At 40.2% G+C, this 19,263-nt stretch overlaps 1 protein-coding gene across 5 annotated transcripts in view; it reads right to left on the bottom strand.

Moving 5' to 3' along the window:
- Window positions 1-2,092: 2,092 nt before the first annotated feature.
- The window catches only part of picalmb (phosphatidylinositol binding clathrin assembly protein b), a 34,374-nt gene continuing 17,203 nt past the window's right edge, over window positions 2,093-19,263 (bottom strand). Inside the window, exons 9-23 of one of the 5 annotated variants that reach the window (XM_061681220.1) lie at window positions 17,729-17,814; window positions 17,519-17,642; window positions 17,302-17,435; window positions 12,670-12,770; window positions 12,377-12,529; window positions 11,984-12,067; window positions 11,635-11,727; window positions 11,380-11,490; window positions 9,335-9,451; window positions 9,219-9,249; window positions 9,043-9,142; window positions 7,761-7,820; window positions 6,556-6,660; window positions 6,128-6,233; window positions 2,093-3,844 (exon numbers count right to left, since the gene is read on the bottom strand). In XM_061681220.1, the coding sequence (XP_061537204.1) occupies window positions 6,141-6,233; window positions 6,556-6,660; window positions 7,761-7,820; window positions 9,043-9,142; window positions 9,219-9,249; window positions 9,335-9,451; window positions 11,380-11,490; window positions 11,635-11,727; window positions 11,984-12,067; window positions 12,377-12,529; window positions 12,670-12,770; window positions 17,302-17,435; window positions 17,519-17,642; window positions 17,729-17,814 (1,392 nt within the window). In that variant the 3' untranslated portion in view covers window positions 2,093-3,844; window positions 6,128-6,140. The remainder of the gene's footprint in view (window positions 3,845-6,127; window positions 6,234-6,555; window positions 6,661-7,760; window positions 7,821-9,042; window positions 9,143-9,218; window positions 9,250-9,334; window positions 9,452-11,379; window positions 11,491-11,634; window positions 11,728-11,983; window positions 12,068-12,376; window positions 12,530-12,669; window positions 12,771-17,301; window positions 17,436-17,518; window positions 17,643-17,728; window positions 17,815-19,263) is intronic. The other 4 variants (XM_061681215.1, XM_061681217.1, XM_061681216.1 and 1 more) reach the window with 4 other exon arrangements.

The raw sequence follows: 19,263 nt of genomic DNA, 5'->3' as shown, positions 1-19,263 counted from the left end.
TTAGAGAGAGAGAGAGAGAGAGAATGGCATGACATATTTTCATCTAATTTTATAAAAATGATTTAGTCAAGTAAAATATTCTGAAATAAAGTTTATATCTTCACCGTACATTCAATAAGGTACACCATGTAATGATATCCAATAGAATTGAGTCAGAAATGTTGCTATTACAATGATAGTAATCCAAATGTTCTATATTTTTCATATTGTGAAATACAATTGTTCAAACATTTGTGCCACAATATTTTTTTAACCACTTTCATTCAACCACAACAATTATGTTTAGTCAAGTAAAATGTTCTGAAATAAACTACTATTCACTCACTAGACAATTAGGCACACAATGTGAGATTAGATCAAATTCATAAGCGGTGTCCTAAATTCTACCTTTGATGAGAGACGAATGCTCACTTTTGTATAAAGGGTAAATGTAACAATGTTACTTGTTCAGGTACTCTGTGGAGGAGTGCACTGCATCATACCGAGAGCTGTTTCTAATATTTTGGTTAGAAACAGCTGTGAGAGTGCAAATAAACTGAAGATGTCCCCTACCTTGGAGCTTTAGTTGGCCTCTTGTATGTGCAAAAACGTTTACACCCAATCTGCTGGTCTTCTGCTGCTACTGCATGGATGAACTCAAATCTTCAGTGTGCAGTTGACAAGAGGGGCAGGACTCACTTGAGATGGGTTGGACCATGTGCAGACACACAGAACCTCCTCACATAATTCATAAGTAGGGTTTACAGCTGGTGACGTCACGAGAAATTGCTCATTAAAAGGGCTTCAGATCAAACAGTGTACCTGTTGTAATAACATCCGGCGGCCTGAAGGTGTCGACAGTGTTTGCCAACAGGGCGTGCAAACTAGCCACACCTGTTCAGCAACCTTTACAGTTAGTGTCCTTCTCGTCTGCTCTGATGCTTAATTTAAACAACTCATTTTAAAAACACAGATAAATACAACGCGATGTAAAGTATGGTGAGAGAAAGGCATTATGAGATATTCAGCTGAACTACTTGTGAAATGCTTATTTCTTGTTGCTATGGCTGTAAAATGCTTAAAAGCTGTTAAATCAGTTTGAACTTCAATTTATATATTTTTTTCTAAATCAATAAGTTAAGTTTGTTCACCAATTTATACTGTATTGTTTATTATTAGCAAGAAAGTAGGTTTAGGGGAAATACAATTTTATCTCTAATCTTGGCAGAACATTTAAAGTAAAAAGTAAAATAAAATTTAAAAAAAAAACACATTGGCAATGACTCAAGTTTGATTCATTTTGGAAAAACAAATAAAATGTCTTGACCAGAGGTAGCATTGACTCAAATTGTTTTTTGTTTTGGGAGGATAATTTATATATATAAAAAATTATAGTTTGGACGAAAGGTTTGTAGTTTATTTTTTGGCAGAAATATAAAGTTTAAAATTAAAATATTAAAAAAAAAAAAAAAAAAAACTAAGTGCAGCAAATAAAATTGTCAATTTTTATTGGTGGAAAATAGTTTTAAATTAAATGACCAAAAATAAAAATGTCATGACTAAATGTTTTAGCAGTGACTTAAATTTGAAGATGGTTTTGTAATGTCTCTAATGTAGAGGAAAAACAAAAAAGTGTTTTAGGAGTGACTCAATGTTTGTGATATGTTGGAATAATTAAAAGAAATATGTACAACAAAAAATACAAACAATTCCTAAAGGTTTCAGGAATTAAACTTGGAATTCACATATTTTTAATTAAAAAAAAAAACTCAGTCTAAAGTTATCAGGGACTCGAATTTAGATACTTTATTAATCCCATTGGGGAAATTCTGGAGTATTACAAACAAAAGCAAAGAAAAAAAAGTCATGGCCACAAGGTTTTCAATTTTTTTAGCACAAATAGATTTTTTTTTTTTTAAACTGGTATGTATTGTAGTAATTTTTAGTTCCATAAGAATATTTATATATAATTTCATTATATACTGAATAGCAAGAACGATTTTCTACATTTTCAAACGAGAAAGGAGAACATTTTCAAAATTCCAATCACGTATTAATTCCCCTCTGAGGCCTACTAAACCAGCTTCTGAGCCAAATGCTGACCTTTTTGGTTGACATGACAATAATATATAAAAGCAACAAATATAAAAATTTAAGCACAAAGTGTAATAAACACAGCCAAAGGTTTTGGCATTTTTATGGAAAGGATTCAAAGTAAATAGAATGTGCCACTGCGGTGTTGAATGATACTGTTGAATTCTGAGGCGAGATAGTGGTCTGGGAAGATTTTAGCTCATCATTAACTGTTCTTTTTGTGACAGAGAAAAAGGGAGAGAAAGGGACAGTTGTGTTTTTGTGGAAGCTGCTCTTTATTTGAAAAGAAAAAACATTTGAGTGGTCGCCTGCTACAGGTTCTGAAAACAGAAGAGATCTGCAGAGGATAATCCTGAATCAGACTTAATGGGTAGAGTCAAATTGGATTTGAATCGTGTTCATATTTCATACATCTTTCACTTTTGCAATCAAAGAACAGTCACTTTTTTGTCTTAATTATATTTACACAGAGCACCGATCAACAGTGCTCGTCCCTCCTCTTCCACCTCCGCCGACGCTGCCCGCTCACCGCCCTTCACTGGGAAGCATCCATCTCGATCTTCTATACAATTCATTTACATCAAACCTGCTGCTTGAGCACGTTTTGACGAGTAAGGCGCTGGGTGGGTGGCTGCGCATGCGGCGGGGAAAGATGTGTGCAACATGAAGACAACTCTTCACATTCAGAGTAAAGGCAGCGCGCTCTCTTGAGTCGATGGTGTGCCAAGCTAGTAAAGCAAAATGGAGCCCGCTGTCGCCAGGATGGTGCGTGAAATGTTACTCAACTTGCAAAAAAAAGAAAGACCCCTATATAGGCACAGAAAGAACTATGGACTGTTTAGCGCAGGGGTGGGCCACCCTTTTTCCATCAAGACCTGCGAGGGCCGTACTAAACTTACGAAAAATGATCAAACTTTTTTTTTTTTTTAAATATGCCCATGTTTTTAGGAATTCAGGGTGGGCCGTATTGGTGGGCCTCTGCACTCTCAGCAAAGTGGCGGCTGTGACTTTTAAATTTTTTTGTTATTTTTCATCTAGCAATAGTAAAAAAAAAAAAAAAAAAAAAAAAAAAAAGTTAATATTTAGTGCTCTATCATTCGGCTTAAGTGTCATTTATATAATAGCTATTTGTCACTCTACCTCTTGATAGTTTTAATGCTCAAGCTCACCCAGGCGTGCTCAATGCTCATTATTATGCGCTGTTGATTTTACAATAAACCCCCGCTCGAGCTCCTTCGACCGCTAATCATAAATAAACAAACGACACATAGGGAATGTCTACTGTAAACACGGTAAAAAAGACAAACTTAAACGGGTGTAAACGTCATTAGCATCACTACGCCGTGACGGTTGATGGACTCAGTGGCGTTGAGGAAAAAAGGGAAGGTCGCCATCGCCAACCAATCCCCCTCCCCACTCGCTCAACACCCAACTGCAGTTTAAATTTTTTTCTGTATTTTTTTTTTTTTTTACCAAATACAGTTTCTCAGCAGCCAGAACTTTACAGATGACACTGTAAAATGGAGAGGGAATCCTCTTTGTTACCATGGTTACTGACAGCCATCATGGCTCTTGACATGACTGGTATTTTTAGAGGGGTGCCGAGTGTGTGTGTGTGTGTGTGTGTGTGTGTGGTGGGGGTGTGTAAGGGGAAGGGCTGTGTGTGTGTGTGAATGTCTCTCCTGAGACCTGGACGAGTACAAAGCTTTTTGCTGCCAAGTGCTTCATCTTTCCGAGAGAGACGAGCTCTTCAAAGTTACATGAACTGCGTCTGCAAGGGAGAAAGACAAGTTAGAAGAAAGTCTTTATTTAATGTGATCACATCATTTCAGTGGTACTGTTGGATAAGCCCCACCCCACCATGAGGCTAAGCATACAGTGGACCCCAGCATACAGTGGACCCCAGCTATTCACTGGGGATAGGGACTGGGTCCAACTGCGAAAAGCGAAAATCCACAAATAATTGAAACCCATTATAATTGCATTGAAAAGAAAAAACATATACAGTGCCGTATAAAAAGTATTGACCCCCCCCTTCTCAAATTCTTACATTTTTGCACAGTTTCCCCATTTTAATGTTGAAGATCAAAACAATGTACATAGACAAATATAACCCAAGTGAACTTAAAATGCTGTTTTTAAATGATTTCCTTCATTAAGGAAAAAATAAAATTATTCAGTGACCTGGTTCTGTGTGAAAAAGTAATTACGCTCCCCCCCCCCAAGTTATGAATTAATTGTGGCTAATCACAATTTTTGGTTAATTTTCACTGAACACACCCAAGCCTGATTACCTCAAGACCTGTTCAATCAAGAAATCACTACAACTGAATCTGTCTCGACAAAATCAAGTCAGAAAAAAAGATCGAGAAAAGCTGCAACAAAATGACACAATCCCCAAAAATCCCCAGTCAAGAAATAAAGTTATTGACATTATCAGTCTGGAAAGGGTTACAAAAGCGATTCCTAAAGTTGAAGGATTCCAACGACCCATAGGGAGAACATTATCCTCACATGGAGAAAACTTGGAACATTGGTGAACCTTCCCAGGACAACTTCGAAAGAACTGCAGGCCTCCCTTGCCTCAGTTAAAGGTCAAACAAGAACAGTCCAGTTGCCTTTATTCAACCTTTGTGGATTACCGTGACCTAGATGAGTGAGAATCTACAGACATTATGTTAGATGTTAACAAAATTGTAAATGTTAAAAAAAAAAAAAACGTTTTAATTAATGTCTAACAACATCATAAAAGTTGTTTGTGACATTGTTGCATCATCTCCAGCCAAGTGATTTGTTGGCTAGTTGTGAATATTATGGGGCTGGACCAGTTCTGTTCAAAGCCGACATTTTGGGGGGGGGGGGGGGGGCGGGAATCCAAGGATTGAAGACACTGATGTACCAACTATGCCACAAGGTGAAGCTATGTGATATTTGTGTTATCATCCACTTGGGTTTTGGAACAACACAATGCCTGGAGGCATATGACTGTGCATGAATCTATGTAAAGGCAGAATTGTCACTATACTAATTACGGGCTTGAAACCATCCTAATGTGGTGAATGTAAATAGTATGCAAATTTAAACTTGTCAGTCATGAACTTTACCTTGTGTATTAATCATCCGAATTATGAAATTACGGTAGTTGTTTGTAGTTTTTACTGGAACAATGAAATTGGTCATCCATGGAATTTATTTCCCAATGAGGTTTTTGTGGACTGTATTTTCTCCAATGGTGGTTGTCCCTTTAATAGCCCCAATTAGATAGTGGGTGCGTTATCAACAAAAATGTCTCCCTTAGATATTGTAATCAATTATCTCAGTTCAGACACAATATTGTTCATAGAGACATTAAATGAACTGCTCATCATGATAATGGAGACAGCGCCTTTAACAGAGATTAGTGTTTCGGGGGACTCCGCTCTAAAATATGTGCATCTATGTTTGTCTTTTGGGGAGCTTATCAGTGGTGCCCAGTCTACCAGGGTGGTTCTTGTTTCTCCCAAATTTCTCCATAATAGTCCTTTATGTTTTAAATGCCATGTGTTTGGATTTGCAGATACAATCAATGTGTCGTAGGAATGGAACTCCGTTAGAATTCCAGTATTACATTTATTAGACAGGATTGTGCAAGTGTACCCAGTTTACAATTTGGAATGTGGTATTTTAATGCTTACAATACTTGAATGCTACCATCTGTCCCTTGAGCAATAATGTACAAAGCTTGCTCAGTGAAAATACCTCGTGGGCAGGGCTTAGAGAACAGTCAGCTGATTAAATAAAAAAAAATTAAAATAAAAAAGACATCAAATCAGTTCATAGCAGTATGCGATGAGTGGCAGGACAAAAGGGGCAGCAGTGAGCCTCATTACAGTCAAAACAGTGAATCGAGCAAAACAAGATCAAGCGAAGACAAAAGCATGTGGAGTCTTTGTCAGATGAAGAGAAAAGCATGAAGATGATGGTGTGAGATAAGATAAGATAAGCAACCGCACACTGATGTTGAACACAGGCCACGTGTGGGATGAATCCGCCAGCATAAGGGGACATGCTGTACCTAAAAAGACGCTCTACAAGAAATCCTTGAGAGAGAGGTGTGCAAACGGGTCCTGTCCGGGGGCTCGGAGAGGACTCTGGCTGGAAGGACTAGAGGCTGCTGAGGGCTATTCAAAGGAAGACACACACACACACACACACACAGGAAGTAGGAGGGCCAGAGGAGTGGTAAGAGAGTCAGCGCAGAGACGAGGGAAGAGGGGGATGAAATTAGTTTGGACATGTGCCGATGTTAAATCAAATGGGTTGGATAAAAGGAGGAAATTAAATAATTAAGAGAAAAAGTAGATGATGGTCAATTCGAGACGAGAGCAGAGTCTCGTTCAAACCGCCATCATCAGTTTTTGCGCTAACTTGGGAACATGTCACAGCATGATGTTTACACACACACTGACACCTCAGAGAAGGAGTGAGACGTGGCGCACCCACCTGAGTGCTGGACACTGAACCAAAAGGGTTGGGTGGCCTCATCACAGGCTGGCCATACATCATGGTGGGCGGATTCATCATGCCCATGGAGCCCATTTGTGGAGGCTGAACAGGAGACATGGAGGATTATTTCTCGAACATTGCCGTCAAATTACTGGTACTAGAAAAGCTATTTAGAGTGTTACTTTGGCTTAAAAGTGACCCCACTTACGGGTTTTTCGAGATACAATTCTTTGCGCAGCAAAAATGTGATGTACGAGCCATAACAAGCAGCAGCTTAGCAGATCGTGAACAATTCTTCAAAACTGAGACCAAGTGCTTGTTTCAAGCTGTTTATTGCCACTCTAAGGTGAAGTTTACTGACAAAGTGAACATAAAACAAATAGTGAATTTAAAACAACCACATCATTTTCCCTTATACAAATGTCCGCTCGCTTAATGCTAACAGACAATGTAAGATGCCAAAGACGCACTAACAAAACTAGCATCGTTACGTTGTTGTAACCCTTTAAGCCAGTGATTCCCAACCAGTGTGCCGTGAGAGCTCTTCTGGTGTGCCGCGCGAAGTTATCAAATTTCACTCAATTGGTCAAATTATTATTTACAACAAATTATCTTTTTTCATCCATCTATTCCAGCGGCATATAAAGAGAGACAGAACAAATAAATCCTCTTCTATTAGATGGCAGAAAGTGTATAATTGACTTGTGTATCCACTTTGTGACATTTTTCTTTGCTGGTGCCGTGAGATTTTTCAAATGTAAAATATGTGCCTTGGCTCAATAAAGGTTGGGTTGGTCTTTATCCTCTGTGAAATATCTCTAGAATTACTGCAGCTCACAGAGAATTTGTCACAGTCTCTTTAATGTACAGTATATCTATTCCTTATTATACTGCCCCTGGCGGCCAAGGCAGGCACAATGAATTAATCATGATGCATAAACTGCTTAAATCTTTACATTCCATTTATGTTATTACTATACATTTTAATAATGTACAATACTGTAGAGTGCTATTTTTGTTACTAAAAAACATTACAAATATTTTTTGGGGTGGTTATTTGGGGTCCAGAACAGCAATGACATTTCCATTAATTTCAAACAGGAAAGACGATTTGAGACGCGTTTTGAATTACAACTTCGATCACGAAACAAACTGAACTCATAAGTCACCACTGTAACCTGATTTTTACACACACTACTCACCATGCCATAGCCCATCATGCCCGTGGGTGTAGTGGCGGGGAAGGCCATGATGGACGGGGGCTGCGAGGACACAAAAGTTGTTAAAGCACAAGTATATTATCGGCATTTGTGGCTTCAATGTCTCAGGGGAGGCAACGTAGTGGCCTTGTGGTTAGCATGCCTGCCTCATAGTTCTGAGTAGTGATGCACCGAATTGTAGGCCACAGAAAATTTGACAGACAGACATCGGCGAAACAGGATGCGCTTCCATGGATTTGTCACAAATGTTTTACAAACAAACTGAATTCAGTTTTAAGTGGATTTTATTAAGGGAGAAAACAAAATCCAAACCTACATGGCCCTGTGTGAAAAAGTGATTGTCCCCCCCCCCAGTTGAAACATAACTGTGGTTTATGATACCCCAGTTCAGTTTCTGTAGCCATACCCAGGCCTCATACTGCCACACCTGTTCTCAATCAAGAAATCACTTAAATATGACCTGCCTGACGAATCAAAGTAAAAGCCTCAATCCTCAAAAGCTACACATCATGCAGAGATCTAAAGACACTCAGAAACAAATGAGAAAAAGTAATTGAGAGCTATTAGTGTGAAAAAGGTTATAAAGCCATTTCTAAAGTTTTGGGACTCCAGCAAACCACAGTGAGAGCCATAACCACAAATGGCGAAAACATAGAACAGTGTTGAACCTTCCCAGGAGTGGCCGGCCGACCAAAATTACCCCAAGAGCGCAGCGACGACTCATCCAAGTTGTCACAAAAGACTCCACAACAACATCCAAAGAACTGCAGGCTTTCATTTGCCTCACTTAAGGTCAGTGTTCATGACTCCATCATAAGAGACTAGGCAAAAATGGCCTGCATGGCAGAGTTCCAAGTTGAAAACCACTGCTGAGCAAAGAACATTAAGGCATCCCCATGCAAATTTCTGTTTGCATGGGGACTCTCAAATTCCAAAAACATGCATGTTAGGTCCACTAAAGAGTCCATATTTGCCACAGGTGCGGATATGAATGGTTGTTTGGTTGGTTCTAAATGTGTCCTGCAATTGACTCGACCAGTCCAGGGTGCGCCATGCTTATTGCTCAAAGTAAGTTGGGATCTAATGAGGTAACACTTAAGGAAAATGCATGGATGTTTTAGGGATTTTTCTAGCAGTCTTTCAGTGGTTTTACTTTTTTTTTTTTTTTTTTAGACTTGCGTGGCAGGGCGAAGCAAATGCTCTGGCGGGTTGCATACAGCGCACAGGCCCTAGGTTCCCCACCCCTGACGCGTTTGTAAATCACCATGGAGACAGGGTTCCAGGTCGTCGTCGGTGCAGCTTTGGGTTGCCAGTTGGTCCCGCCTGTCATCCTCTTCTCACCGGGCTGACTCCAGTGGATGTCACTGTGGATAAAGGCAGCTTGAGTTAAATGTTTCTAACGTGGCGCTGGTAGACTGCAACTGACCGTCCACAACCTACTTCTTCATGGTGCCGTTACCGATGCCGAGGTCTTGGGAGAATATAGAGCAGAAGTTAGGCATCTACTATACAACAATCACATTATGAATGACTAACATTCATAACTGCATACGTACTACCGACAAGGTTGGCGAGGGAGGAGTCAAGGTCATCCGACACCAGCTTCTCTGGCTGCTGATTGGACGGCAGGTTGGAGCCGGCGAGGGTCGGTTTCAGGATCCCTCCGGCAATATCTGATAAGACAAGATGATCAAATTTAGAAATAAAAGCAATGCCTTCGTTTGTATGCATGTAAGTTTGTTTTTAGAGTCACTATAATGTTTTGAGAACATTTGGTGTTCAGTTTTACTACAACGCAAGTAGAGGTCAGACTGTCTAAATTGCTATTCGCACTGACGAACGAATAATGAATCGGAAAACAAATCCTTACTCCTTGTACTATTCTGAAATAAAGATGTAATTGTCCAGAAAAAGAAAAATTATTTGATTATTTGAAAACTCACTCTTGCCCCTTGTTTTAGTCCTGGTCATGTTTTTTTTTTTTTTGGGGGGGGGGGGGGGGGGGGGGTCGTCGCAGATTAGGTCACAAAGCGGGTGCATTTTCCCTCTGGAAAAAGCTGTTGCAAAAATGCTTTTTAGTTTAAAATGGCTAACTTCAACCGTGATCCCTCGCCACTTTGCCGAGGTCTGTTTTGCGCCTCCCTCAGCTCAGTAAAATTTGTAAATCAATGCTGGCTGGTTGGGAACTTCTGCTGGCTTCTACTAAGCAAGCTAGTTATCTTAGCTGCAGTTAGCAGTGCCTCTCGTCAATACTCTGCCACGATGTGTTGAATGAATCTTGCATAACTATCAAATTCATCTGCCGTGGGCGCAGTCTACCATGAACATTCGTGTAGCTCCTCATCAGACACTTTCTTCTCGTCTCAGGGGAGACGGCACCATGCTACACTACAGTGGCTGCTGTAGAACTGTGCATGCACAGTAAATTAAAATGGTGGCCGAAGTAAACAAAGCACATGGCCAGATGACGTTGCTTCATTGCAGTTCCTGTCAGAATAAAATACGTGATTTAATTTGTTTCAATTTGAATGTGAAAATCCTGATGTGGGATTTGTTATTTTTCCCCCATTGGAATTCGAGAATTAATTCCATCAGCGAATGTTTTTCCTAGCACTAGACGCAAGGATTAAACCGATTATTAACATTAAAAATTATGCAAAATTCTGGTGCCAACCAAAACTGGATTACTTGTGGCTAACCTGATATGAATCATGTTTCTCATAAAAGACAACGTACATGGCAAATACTATACAATACCTCATTTAGGTCACAGGTGAGCGGGAGCCTCTTCATCAAACCTAACATGCTTTTGAAGAAAACCAATACAAGCAGTGTGAGAATTACTCGACAAAGGAAGACCGGAGTGGAGATGGGAACCAAGCAGAACTGTGAGGCAGATGAGCTAACCACATTGTGCTGCCATATTTGATATACTGTATATACAAAATTACGTAGCTTGTGTGTAACAATTTAATACTCGACTCCACCATATTAGCAACTCCTGCCTGATAGCTCACAATGTAGTATCAATTTATGGACACAGGATGGCGGCAGATAACCATAAAATGTCATGGGGACACAGTCACTTCATGACAAGTTCTTGGTTCACGCCTCAAGCCTTACAAAATTATGTGAAGTTGAGTTGGAATATGCGCTCCAACCCAAATTGACTGGAACGTACCACCGAAGCAGTGGAGTGAGGCTGAGCTGGCATACTGATTTAAAAAGGGAGGAAAAGGAATGTCCCAGAATTTTTGTTGTTAGATGTCGTGTTGGTCTGTCCATATATTAGCGAGCGGGCTAATTTCTGCTTAAAGGAAACTCCTACAGGATGTGAGTAGTAATTGATTGTACCAAGTGCAATTTAGGTGGGGAACATCAAGATATTTATTTGGATTTGGACCAAAATTTAATGGGTTTTGTCACCCCTCCACAAAGTTTCGCAGAAATTGGTTGTATATTTTTTTGTTGCCTAATCCAGCTACTAAATAAACACGTAGAAACAATTAAATGACGATTAAGCTAAACACAACGTTTAAAATAAACATGCTATGGTGTCCATGAATAAAACAAATAAATTGCCGACATGTTACATCCTCACCATCAGCATTGTGGCTGTTGCTGCCTGTAGCTTTGGCTCCAAACACAGACTCAAAGTCCACTTGGAGACCTCCTGCAGGTGGCTGGGCAGGGGGCTGAGGCGTTGAGTATCCTAAAAGAAGATGAAAAGAAGGCAGCTGCAGTTAAGACAAGGGATGCCTCTCAAACGGGACTCGGTTCTACAAGCAAGGGAAGTCGTCAGCGAACAGTGAAGCGAGAGTCACACGTACACGCATACAGAGAGAGCCTTCAATACCTCTGAATAGACCTGCTACAGTAGAGGGCTCTGTGGGGAAAGGAGCCTGGTGTGGGAGGTGCTGAACAATGGACACTGGGCCACAGAAGGAGTCTGAGACACCACAGGAAGCAGGAAGAAGAAGATCGAGAGGAAGAACCAGAACGAAAAAGTAAAAAGGCATTTCAGGACCAAGGTAAGCAAGGAAGTAGAGAAAAAGGCAGCTAACGTTAATGTTTTAAAAATCAAAGGTGTGTGAAATATAGAATGTTATTGTAAATGGGAGGGAAGTGAGTGAGCGAACATTGAAAATGCTTTAGGTGAATTGTATAGGATCCAATGTTTGCAGGACTCAGAGCCTTTGAAATACCTGAGATGGAGTGTTCTAGCCGCACTGTGCATTTGTTATTGGTTGAAATTGACGAGTTTGTGTCAATAAAGGGATTGTAATGATCTATGGAATCAAACATAGTATTTGTAAAAGAAAAAACTTTAAAGCTCTACAGAAAAACAACCTAGAGCCAAGGGTCATCAAAATGTGGGTGGGGTCATTTTAAAGCAGGTGGGAATTCGGCCTTGACTTAAATCTTAATATAGAGGAACAACAAGTTTTCACTGGAAAAGGCAGGATTTTTGTTTCATAGACACAAGAACAACACTGCTAACATTCAAACTACAGCAGTATGGAGGACAAGCAAGCTATGGTCATGCTTCTACACGTACATGAGCAAGAACAATGAGGAAAAACAAAATGAGTCATTACCACAGAACATTTCATGAGCAGATGTCCTAGCGGACAAGCTAACACCGTCTGAAGACACGACAGGTAAGTGAGAGGCATCAACAACGTTTTTTGAGAGGAAAGGGTTAAGGTTTGGCATGGAGTCGTCTCCAACTTCGGCGGAGGTGAAAGGATCTACAGGCAGGCAGAGAGAGAAAGACAGGACAAAATGAAACTGACCAAAAACGAATGGAGAGGAACTGGTGGACGTCAGAAGAAAAGAGCATGCACAGCAAGTCAAAAAAGACAGGTGGCACTCAAGAGCAACACTCTACCTGCCCACGCTGTCGCCACGGGGAGTCCTGAAGAGGCAGACTGCATGGGTGGCTGGAACGTCGACTGGAGATCAAACAGGTCGCTCTCCATTTTCACTGCACTGGAAACATAATAGAATGACGAAGAACACATTATGAGCACCCTATTGAGTTAATACAAGATAATGCAGCAAAGGAGCATTAGTAAAGAATGTGATGACTTTTAGTAATCAGTCATACAAGAATGCATCTCCAAAGTTTGCGATTTTTCCTTTTTAATCCAATACATAGAGAAAACTTTCATTTGCGGTTCAATGGATAAAAGGGAAACCATCTGGTTTTAATTGACAGGGACGACATCATATGCAAAATACATCGCAGTGTGTATGCAAAGCAAAGCAAAATTGATTTATATAGCACATTTCATACACAACGTAACTTAATGTGCTTTAGATGATGAAAAACATTTAAAACCGAAAAAAACAAGTACAATTAAAATACCGTACAGTGCAAGAAATATTTACCATAATTTCTCATGTATAATGCGCATTCCCCCACCCCAAAATTGTTTTTGTCATGTCAATAGTGCACATTATACATAGGTATAGGAGAGAATGAAAAAGACTTTCACATTTTATAAATGTACCCCGCCATCTAGGTTATGTAAAAGCTGTACACTTTCATTCCACTATGCCACTGACCCCTAGAGGTTATGAAAAAGTTGTACACTTTCATTCTAGTATGCCACCTAGGTTATGAAAAAGGTGTAGCCTACACTTCCAATATGACAGGGGTACACATGACTGCATATATGTACAATTGTGCTCATAAGTTTACATACCCAGGGGAAATTTGTGAAATATTGTTGGCGCATTTTATTTTTATTTATTTTTTTAAATTATTATTATTATTTTTTTTTATAAATACGACTGATGACAAAACAACAACCACAATTAATTTCTTTATGGTTATGTTTTGTTTAATGATAATGCTTTTCTGAAATGCTTTATAGTTTAATTTGAATCCCACTAAAATAATGTTTCGCCTGGTCCATGTTTTCTTAAAAGAATTGTACACTTACAAATTATTGTTTTCTCATTTACTAAATAAAAGTAGGGCTGTGTATTTCAAAGTAAGAGCAAGTAAATAAAAAGTATGTGGACAAATAAAGTGCTTAACTTCAGAATCATTTGAAAAAACAAACAAAATACAAATACTTCATGTGTTGATCATATGGGTAGAAGCAAAATCATGCATTGTAAAAATGCATTATACATAGGTTGAAGTGGTTTCGAGAATTTTGAGGTCAATATTGGAGGGTGCACATTATACATGGGTGCGCATTATAAAATTTGTAATTCAAAGAATACACAAAAATGGTCAGAAATAGCCATATCCTTAATGTCAATTGATATAATTTCAACACCCTTAGAGATGACCAGGTCTATAATGTGACCTTGAGTATGGGTTGGACTCTTAATAAGTTGAGAGAGGGCAAAGGTGTCTCGTACAGCAGAGTTCTTTAGATTTTTTTCCCATGTTATTGTCAACATGAATGTTAAAGTCTCCCGCTATGACAAAATAGTTGTAGTCCGTACAAATAACTGACAGCAGTTCTGAAAAATCCTCAATAAATTTTCTATTGTATCTTCGAGGTCTATAAATTATTACAACAATAACCTTTGAGTCACCTTTAACTAAAAAACAGAAATATTGAAAAGAGCTAAAATCACCCAGTATAATTTCTTTACACTGAAATAACGACCTAAAAATAACAGCAATACCACCGCCTATTTTCCCTATTCGACACTTGTTCATAAAAAAAATTGCTGGTGTTGCGTCATGGTATTACACCTACTTTCTGTTAACGTTTCATTTAGTAACAAAAAGTCCAGCTCATTGGTTGTAATGTCATTAATAAACTGATTTATTACCCACTGACCTGATATTGAAAAGAGCTAGTCTCGCAGAGATAACTTGAGACAATGGTTTGATAGATTCACATTTCATCCTCACTTAGTTTGTACTTCTACTTTTTTTGTGCCATATTTCTTTGACCAACTTTCGGTCCCTTGTCATTACAGAGATGAAAAATGCCTGATCTCTATAGGGGTCTGACTTATTCTGGAAAAGACCCCACAGATTGTCAGGTTCGCATACAAGATTCTTCATGGGTGGCGCTGGGGCCCTTCGCATCTTAGTGGCCGGTGGTTTCAGGCGAGGGGGGATGAGAGGAAGATCTTGGCGTGGTGTGGACTGGACTCCAATATTCACAATAGCCTTCAACCTGTTCGTTAGACCTAATATGGCATTTAGGCTAGTAGAGAGTGGGTTTTGGGTTGGGCTTGGCTCCAATGGGGCAGGAAGTGGTGTGGGAGATTGAAATTGCTGGCTCAACAAGCCGTGTCAACAAGGCCAGTGTTTCCTTTTCGGAACATGGAACATCTTTGCGTAATTACATCCACACAGTCACTGTTTAATGAAAATATATATCCAAACTGTTTTTTTGTTTTTATTTTTTTTTTTGGGGGGGGGGGGGGGTTGCTTATATAAAATCATAATAACAATGACTGTTTTTCCAGATAAAAAAAGTTTTACCCAAAACAAACCTTTTTTTTTGCTTTCCAAACAAATTTGGAGATACATGCTTTGCATTGGATACAAACAATAGTATGTACAAAATAAATGAATGAGATACATGCTGCTTATAGGACATTGATATGGTACAGTACGTAGGGTAGGGTTGCACGATTGTAATCGCGATGTACATGCCCAATCGTCACATCGCAGGATCAGCTACCATGTTGGCGTACTGTACTATAGTGACTCAACTGTAATATTAAAAGTGACCAGCAGAGGGAACTGTTTGAACATGCTCAAAGATTAAAAGATGTACACATGCTAGTTTCTATTTTGCTGTCCAGAATAAAACTTGGCAGGGCAGCTGCCTAAGTGCGCGGGGTGCGTCCAGGGACACTGCGTAAATGGGAGCGAATGTGTCCTTTTGTAATACAGTAGATACAGGAAGTCCTCGAGTTACAACGCACTCGATCTACGACGGTTCGACTTTACGACGCCGTGCCTCGTCCGCCATTTTGTCTCAGCACCATAGTGTTTCTGCTTAGCTAGTGCAGAGTGCATGTTTGTGTGGCGGGAGTATCTTTTCCACCCTCCCTTTTTCACACTCTCAGCAGTTATGGTAAGTACAGCATGTTATTTTTTTATTTTAATGTATTTTAGTTTCTTTACACGAAGTGTTAACCTTTCCTGCTACGGTCACCTGACCGTGGTCGAGAGACACAGGGGTTAACTCCCTTCTCTAGTTGCACAGCTGAGCTGGGTGGCGGCAACAATAAAGGCACAAAGCACCGATTTGCTGCTTTAATGGCTTTATTAGCACCTCTGCACATTCGAAGTCAATGGGTCCTGCGCTAATCGCTACTCTTCCCCGATCGCAGTCACTACACTTGCCACTGTACACGCTCGCACCGCCGCGCACTCCTTCCTCCTTCACATTTTTTTTTTTTTTTTTTTTAAACAGTCAATCAGAGCTGCGCAGAATGCAAAGTTAATGTCCTTTAACCATTGTTCCTGTCATACTGTGTTGCAGGTTTTTATTAGCACATTAAGGTAAAAAGGTTTTAATACCTCATTTAAAAAAAATAAACAAAAAACACCTTTCAAGCAAGTTTTTTTCATGTTTTTGAGATTGCAGGGTGAACGCTGCAGCTGGCTCCTAGTGTGGACTGAATGGGTGGCAACAATGGGGAAATGCCAGCATTTTGAATAGCCTGTCAGCAATATTGAGGAAAAAAAATAAAAAGAACTATGAACTAGCTCGTTTTTGGACCGGCGAACTTAGTTCAAAATTTTGAATTAGGGTCTATGAGCTGAAGTACTTCTTTTTGGGAATTATGTACTGAACTTTGAAGTAGTTTGGGTAGAAAATTAACTTTCCCAACACGGATCCTCTAGTATTACACATTGCAGGTTTAAAAAAAAATAAAAATAAATAAAAACCATGCAATGTTTTTTTTTGGGAGAGACTACATCTCTTGGCTGGCTTGGAAATGCCTTGGGATCCCCCCGGAAGAGCTGGACTAAGTGGCAAGTCTGGGCTTCCCTGCCTAAGCTGCTGCCCCCGCGACCCGGCCTCGGATAAGCAGGAGAAAATGGATGGATAGATTGATAACTTCTGATGTAACAGACAGTGGATGAAAAAGCAAAGTTTGCAGTCATTTTAGCCACCGGTGATCATCATAGTGTCTGAACGGTGGATGCAACGTCGCTACGAATGCTTGGCCGCCACAAGTTTCTACGCTAGCAGACGCTGTGATATGAAACAATCAGAGCCAAGGTGTTTTCCATATTTAAATTTGGGAAGATGAGCGATCCAATCTGAGCAGACTTCATTTACATGGCAGAATAGACCAGCTACAAGAGCTCAAAAAAAGGACATTTTGGGCATTTCCAACCAAAAGTATCATGCAAGGCTGATGAAAGGCCTCTCGCCCCAAAGTCAGCTGGGATAAGAAGATGCTGGCTTTTCATAGGACAGCGATAAAATGTAAAGCGTCATATCTATAGCAGATTCAATCGCAGTTTATTCATATTGTCTGTTTGCAGCTCCATCTACAATTTAAAGTAAGGTACCCGTTGGAGCAGCTTGGTGTGGAGAAGAGATCGATGGCTGGAGCAGTGTTAATAGTGCCCCCTGTGGTAGTGATGGGCGACGTATCTGTGGTGGCGAAGGAGGGCCTCTTGGAGAGCTCCTTGAGCCTCTGTTCCTGCAGTAGGAAGGAAGCACACAAAGATAAAGCAGACAGGCAAGAGAATGCCTCTTGAGATCAGGTCGGCTAAAAGTACTCACCTTCAGCGCTTTGAGTCGGGCCTGCTCTTCTTCCAGTGCTGCCTGCTTCTCCCGCTCATCCACTTTGGTGAAAGACATTCCCGTGCTCGCCAGCGACGACACGGCATTGGACAGAGTGCTGGCCCTACGGGACAGAGACTCACACTGGGATGCAGGCAACGCGGCATGGTGGTCCCAGAGGCACGGACAGTGACCGACGAATTAACATACCTGCTGGCTGCTGTGGAGTCTTTCACCTTCTTGCCCTCTAAAGAGGCCAAATGCTGCTCCAGAGCTTCCAGGAGACTGCTGGGAGCCTGTCAAGGCGAGAAAACAGTCAGCATGCCACTCACACACCGCATGACCGTGTGTGTGTCTGTATACATCGACAATGAAAGACAGTGGTGGGCAACCAAGTAACAACAATATAAACCACACTTTTTATACAGTGGTACATCCAAAGTCAAAGAGCTTAAAAAGAAAAAAAAACCAAAAAAAAAAACCTTAACACTGAATTGTCAAAACTGTCATGGAACCTCACTTAGATCTCATTTCAGCCAGAAACAAAAGGATTAACCAAAACTACCCAAGAGAACAAGAATGTCTGGAAGATACCGTAAATAAGTGGAATCACAATACTTTGGCCAGCAAGTATTCAAAGGTTACTTTTATTTTGGTAGGTTTTTACTTCTGTTTTATCCACATTGTCACCGACTTCATAGAACTCCAAACCAGTCGGTATTGACATTCTTTTGAAAAAAATGACAAGTTTGTTCTGTTTGACCAGAAGGGGCACAGAGTGAAGCTAAAGACAGCTCTGTTAGCTTCTTGTGCTAGCTACAAACTGGCTAGCTATCATATGCTTGTCACACAATTAATATTGTAAAAAAACAGTTAAAACAGAGGCAGCACAGTGAATAGTGCTTGGAATGTGCCTCACAGTTCTGAGGTTCGTGTTAAGAATCTCAGCTCTTCTCTCTGTGCTTACGTTGGGTTTCTCCTTGTATTCCGGATACATGCCCCAAAAATGCATGTTAACCATTAATAAGTGTGAATGCCTATGTGTGTACTGCGATTGACTAGCAACCAGTCCTGTGTGTACCCAACCTCTTGCCAAAGTAAGCTTTGAGGAACCCTAATGAGGAAAGTGCTACAGTAAATGTATGTCACTTGTTATATTTAATAATAATACTTATGTACAGTGCCTGTACAGTAAAATGTTTTACGATAGCGACAGTTTGGACTTGAAATGATTCCAAATATAACTGATCATGTGAAATGTAGTTTTGAGTCAACCTTAGTAGTACCACTGTATAATTTTATTTTCTGTGACTTATAAGCTCAACAGAGTTGTAGTCACCCACCAGTAATGCACAAATGACAGCATTCCAGCCATACAGTTACTCTGCATGAGAATAACGTGTATGGGATGACGCACTGTACTGCGGCACGTTCAACAACCTACGGCGGGTTGTTGAAACGGACCACAACTAAGCACAACAGGGCAGCCAGTTTGCAGCAAATGAGCTACTCTCATTACTCTGATCTATGAGGAAAAAGTCACCACATGGATACGTTTTTTTTCTCCTTTAGGCTGTTTGACACGATCACGTGGGAGACAGTGCGGAGGCATGCAAAAAGACACCACCAGCGAAGCAAGTCAGACACAGAAGAAGAGTGAAATGATAGTACTTACACAAACTGTGAACTAAAGTGGAAAGATAAAGGGGAGAATACAGAATATAAAGGTGGTGACAGTAAGGAAA

Source organism: Phycodurus eques, chromosome 7 (genome assembly GCF_024500275.1).
Source record: "Phycodurus eques isolate BA_2022a chromosome 7, UOR_Pequ_1.1, whole genome shotgun sequence".
NCBI classification, from domain to species: domain Eukaryota; kingdom Metazoa; phylum Chordata; class Actinopteri; order Syngnathiformes; family Syngnathidae; genus Phycodurus; species Phycodurus eques.
Note: the sequence above shows the minus strand (reverse complement) of the source record. Positions and strands in the feature narration are given on the sequence as shown.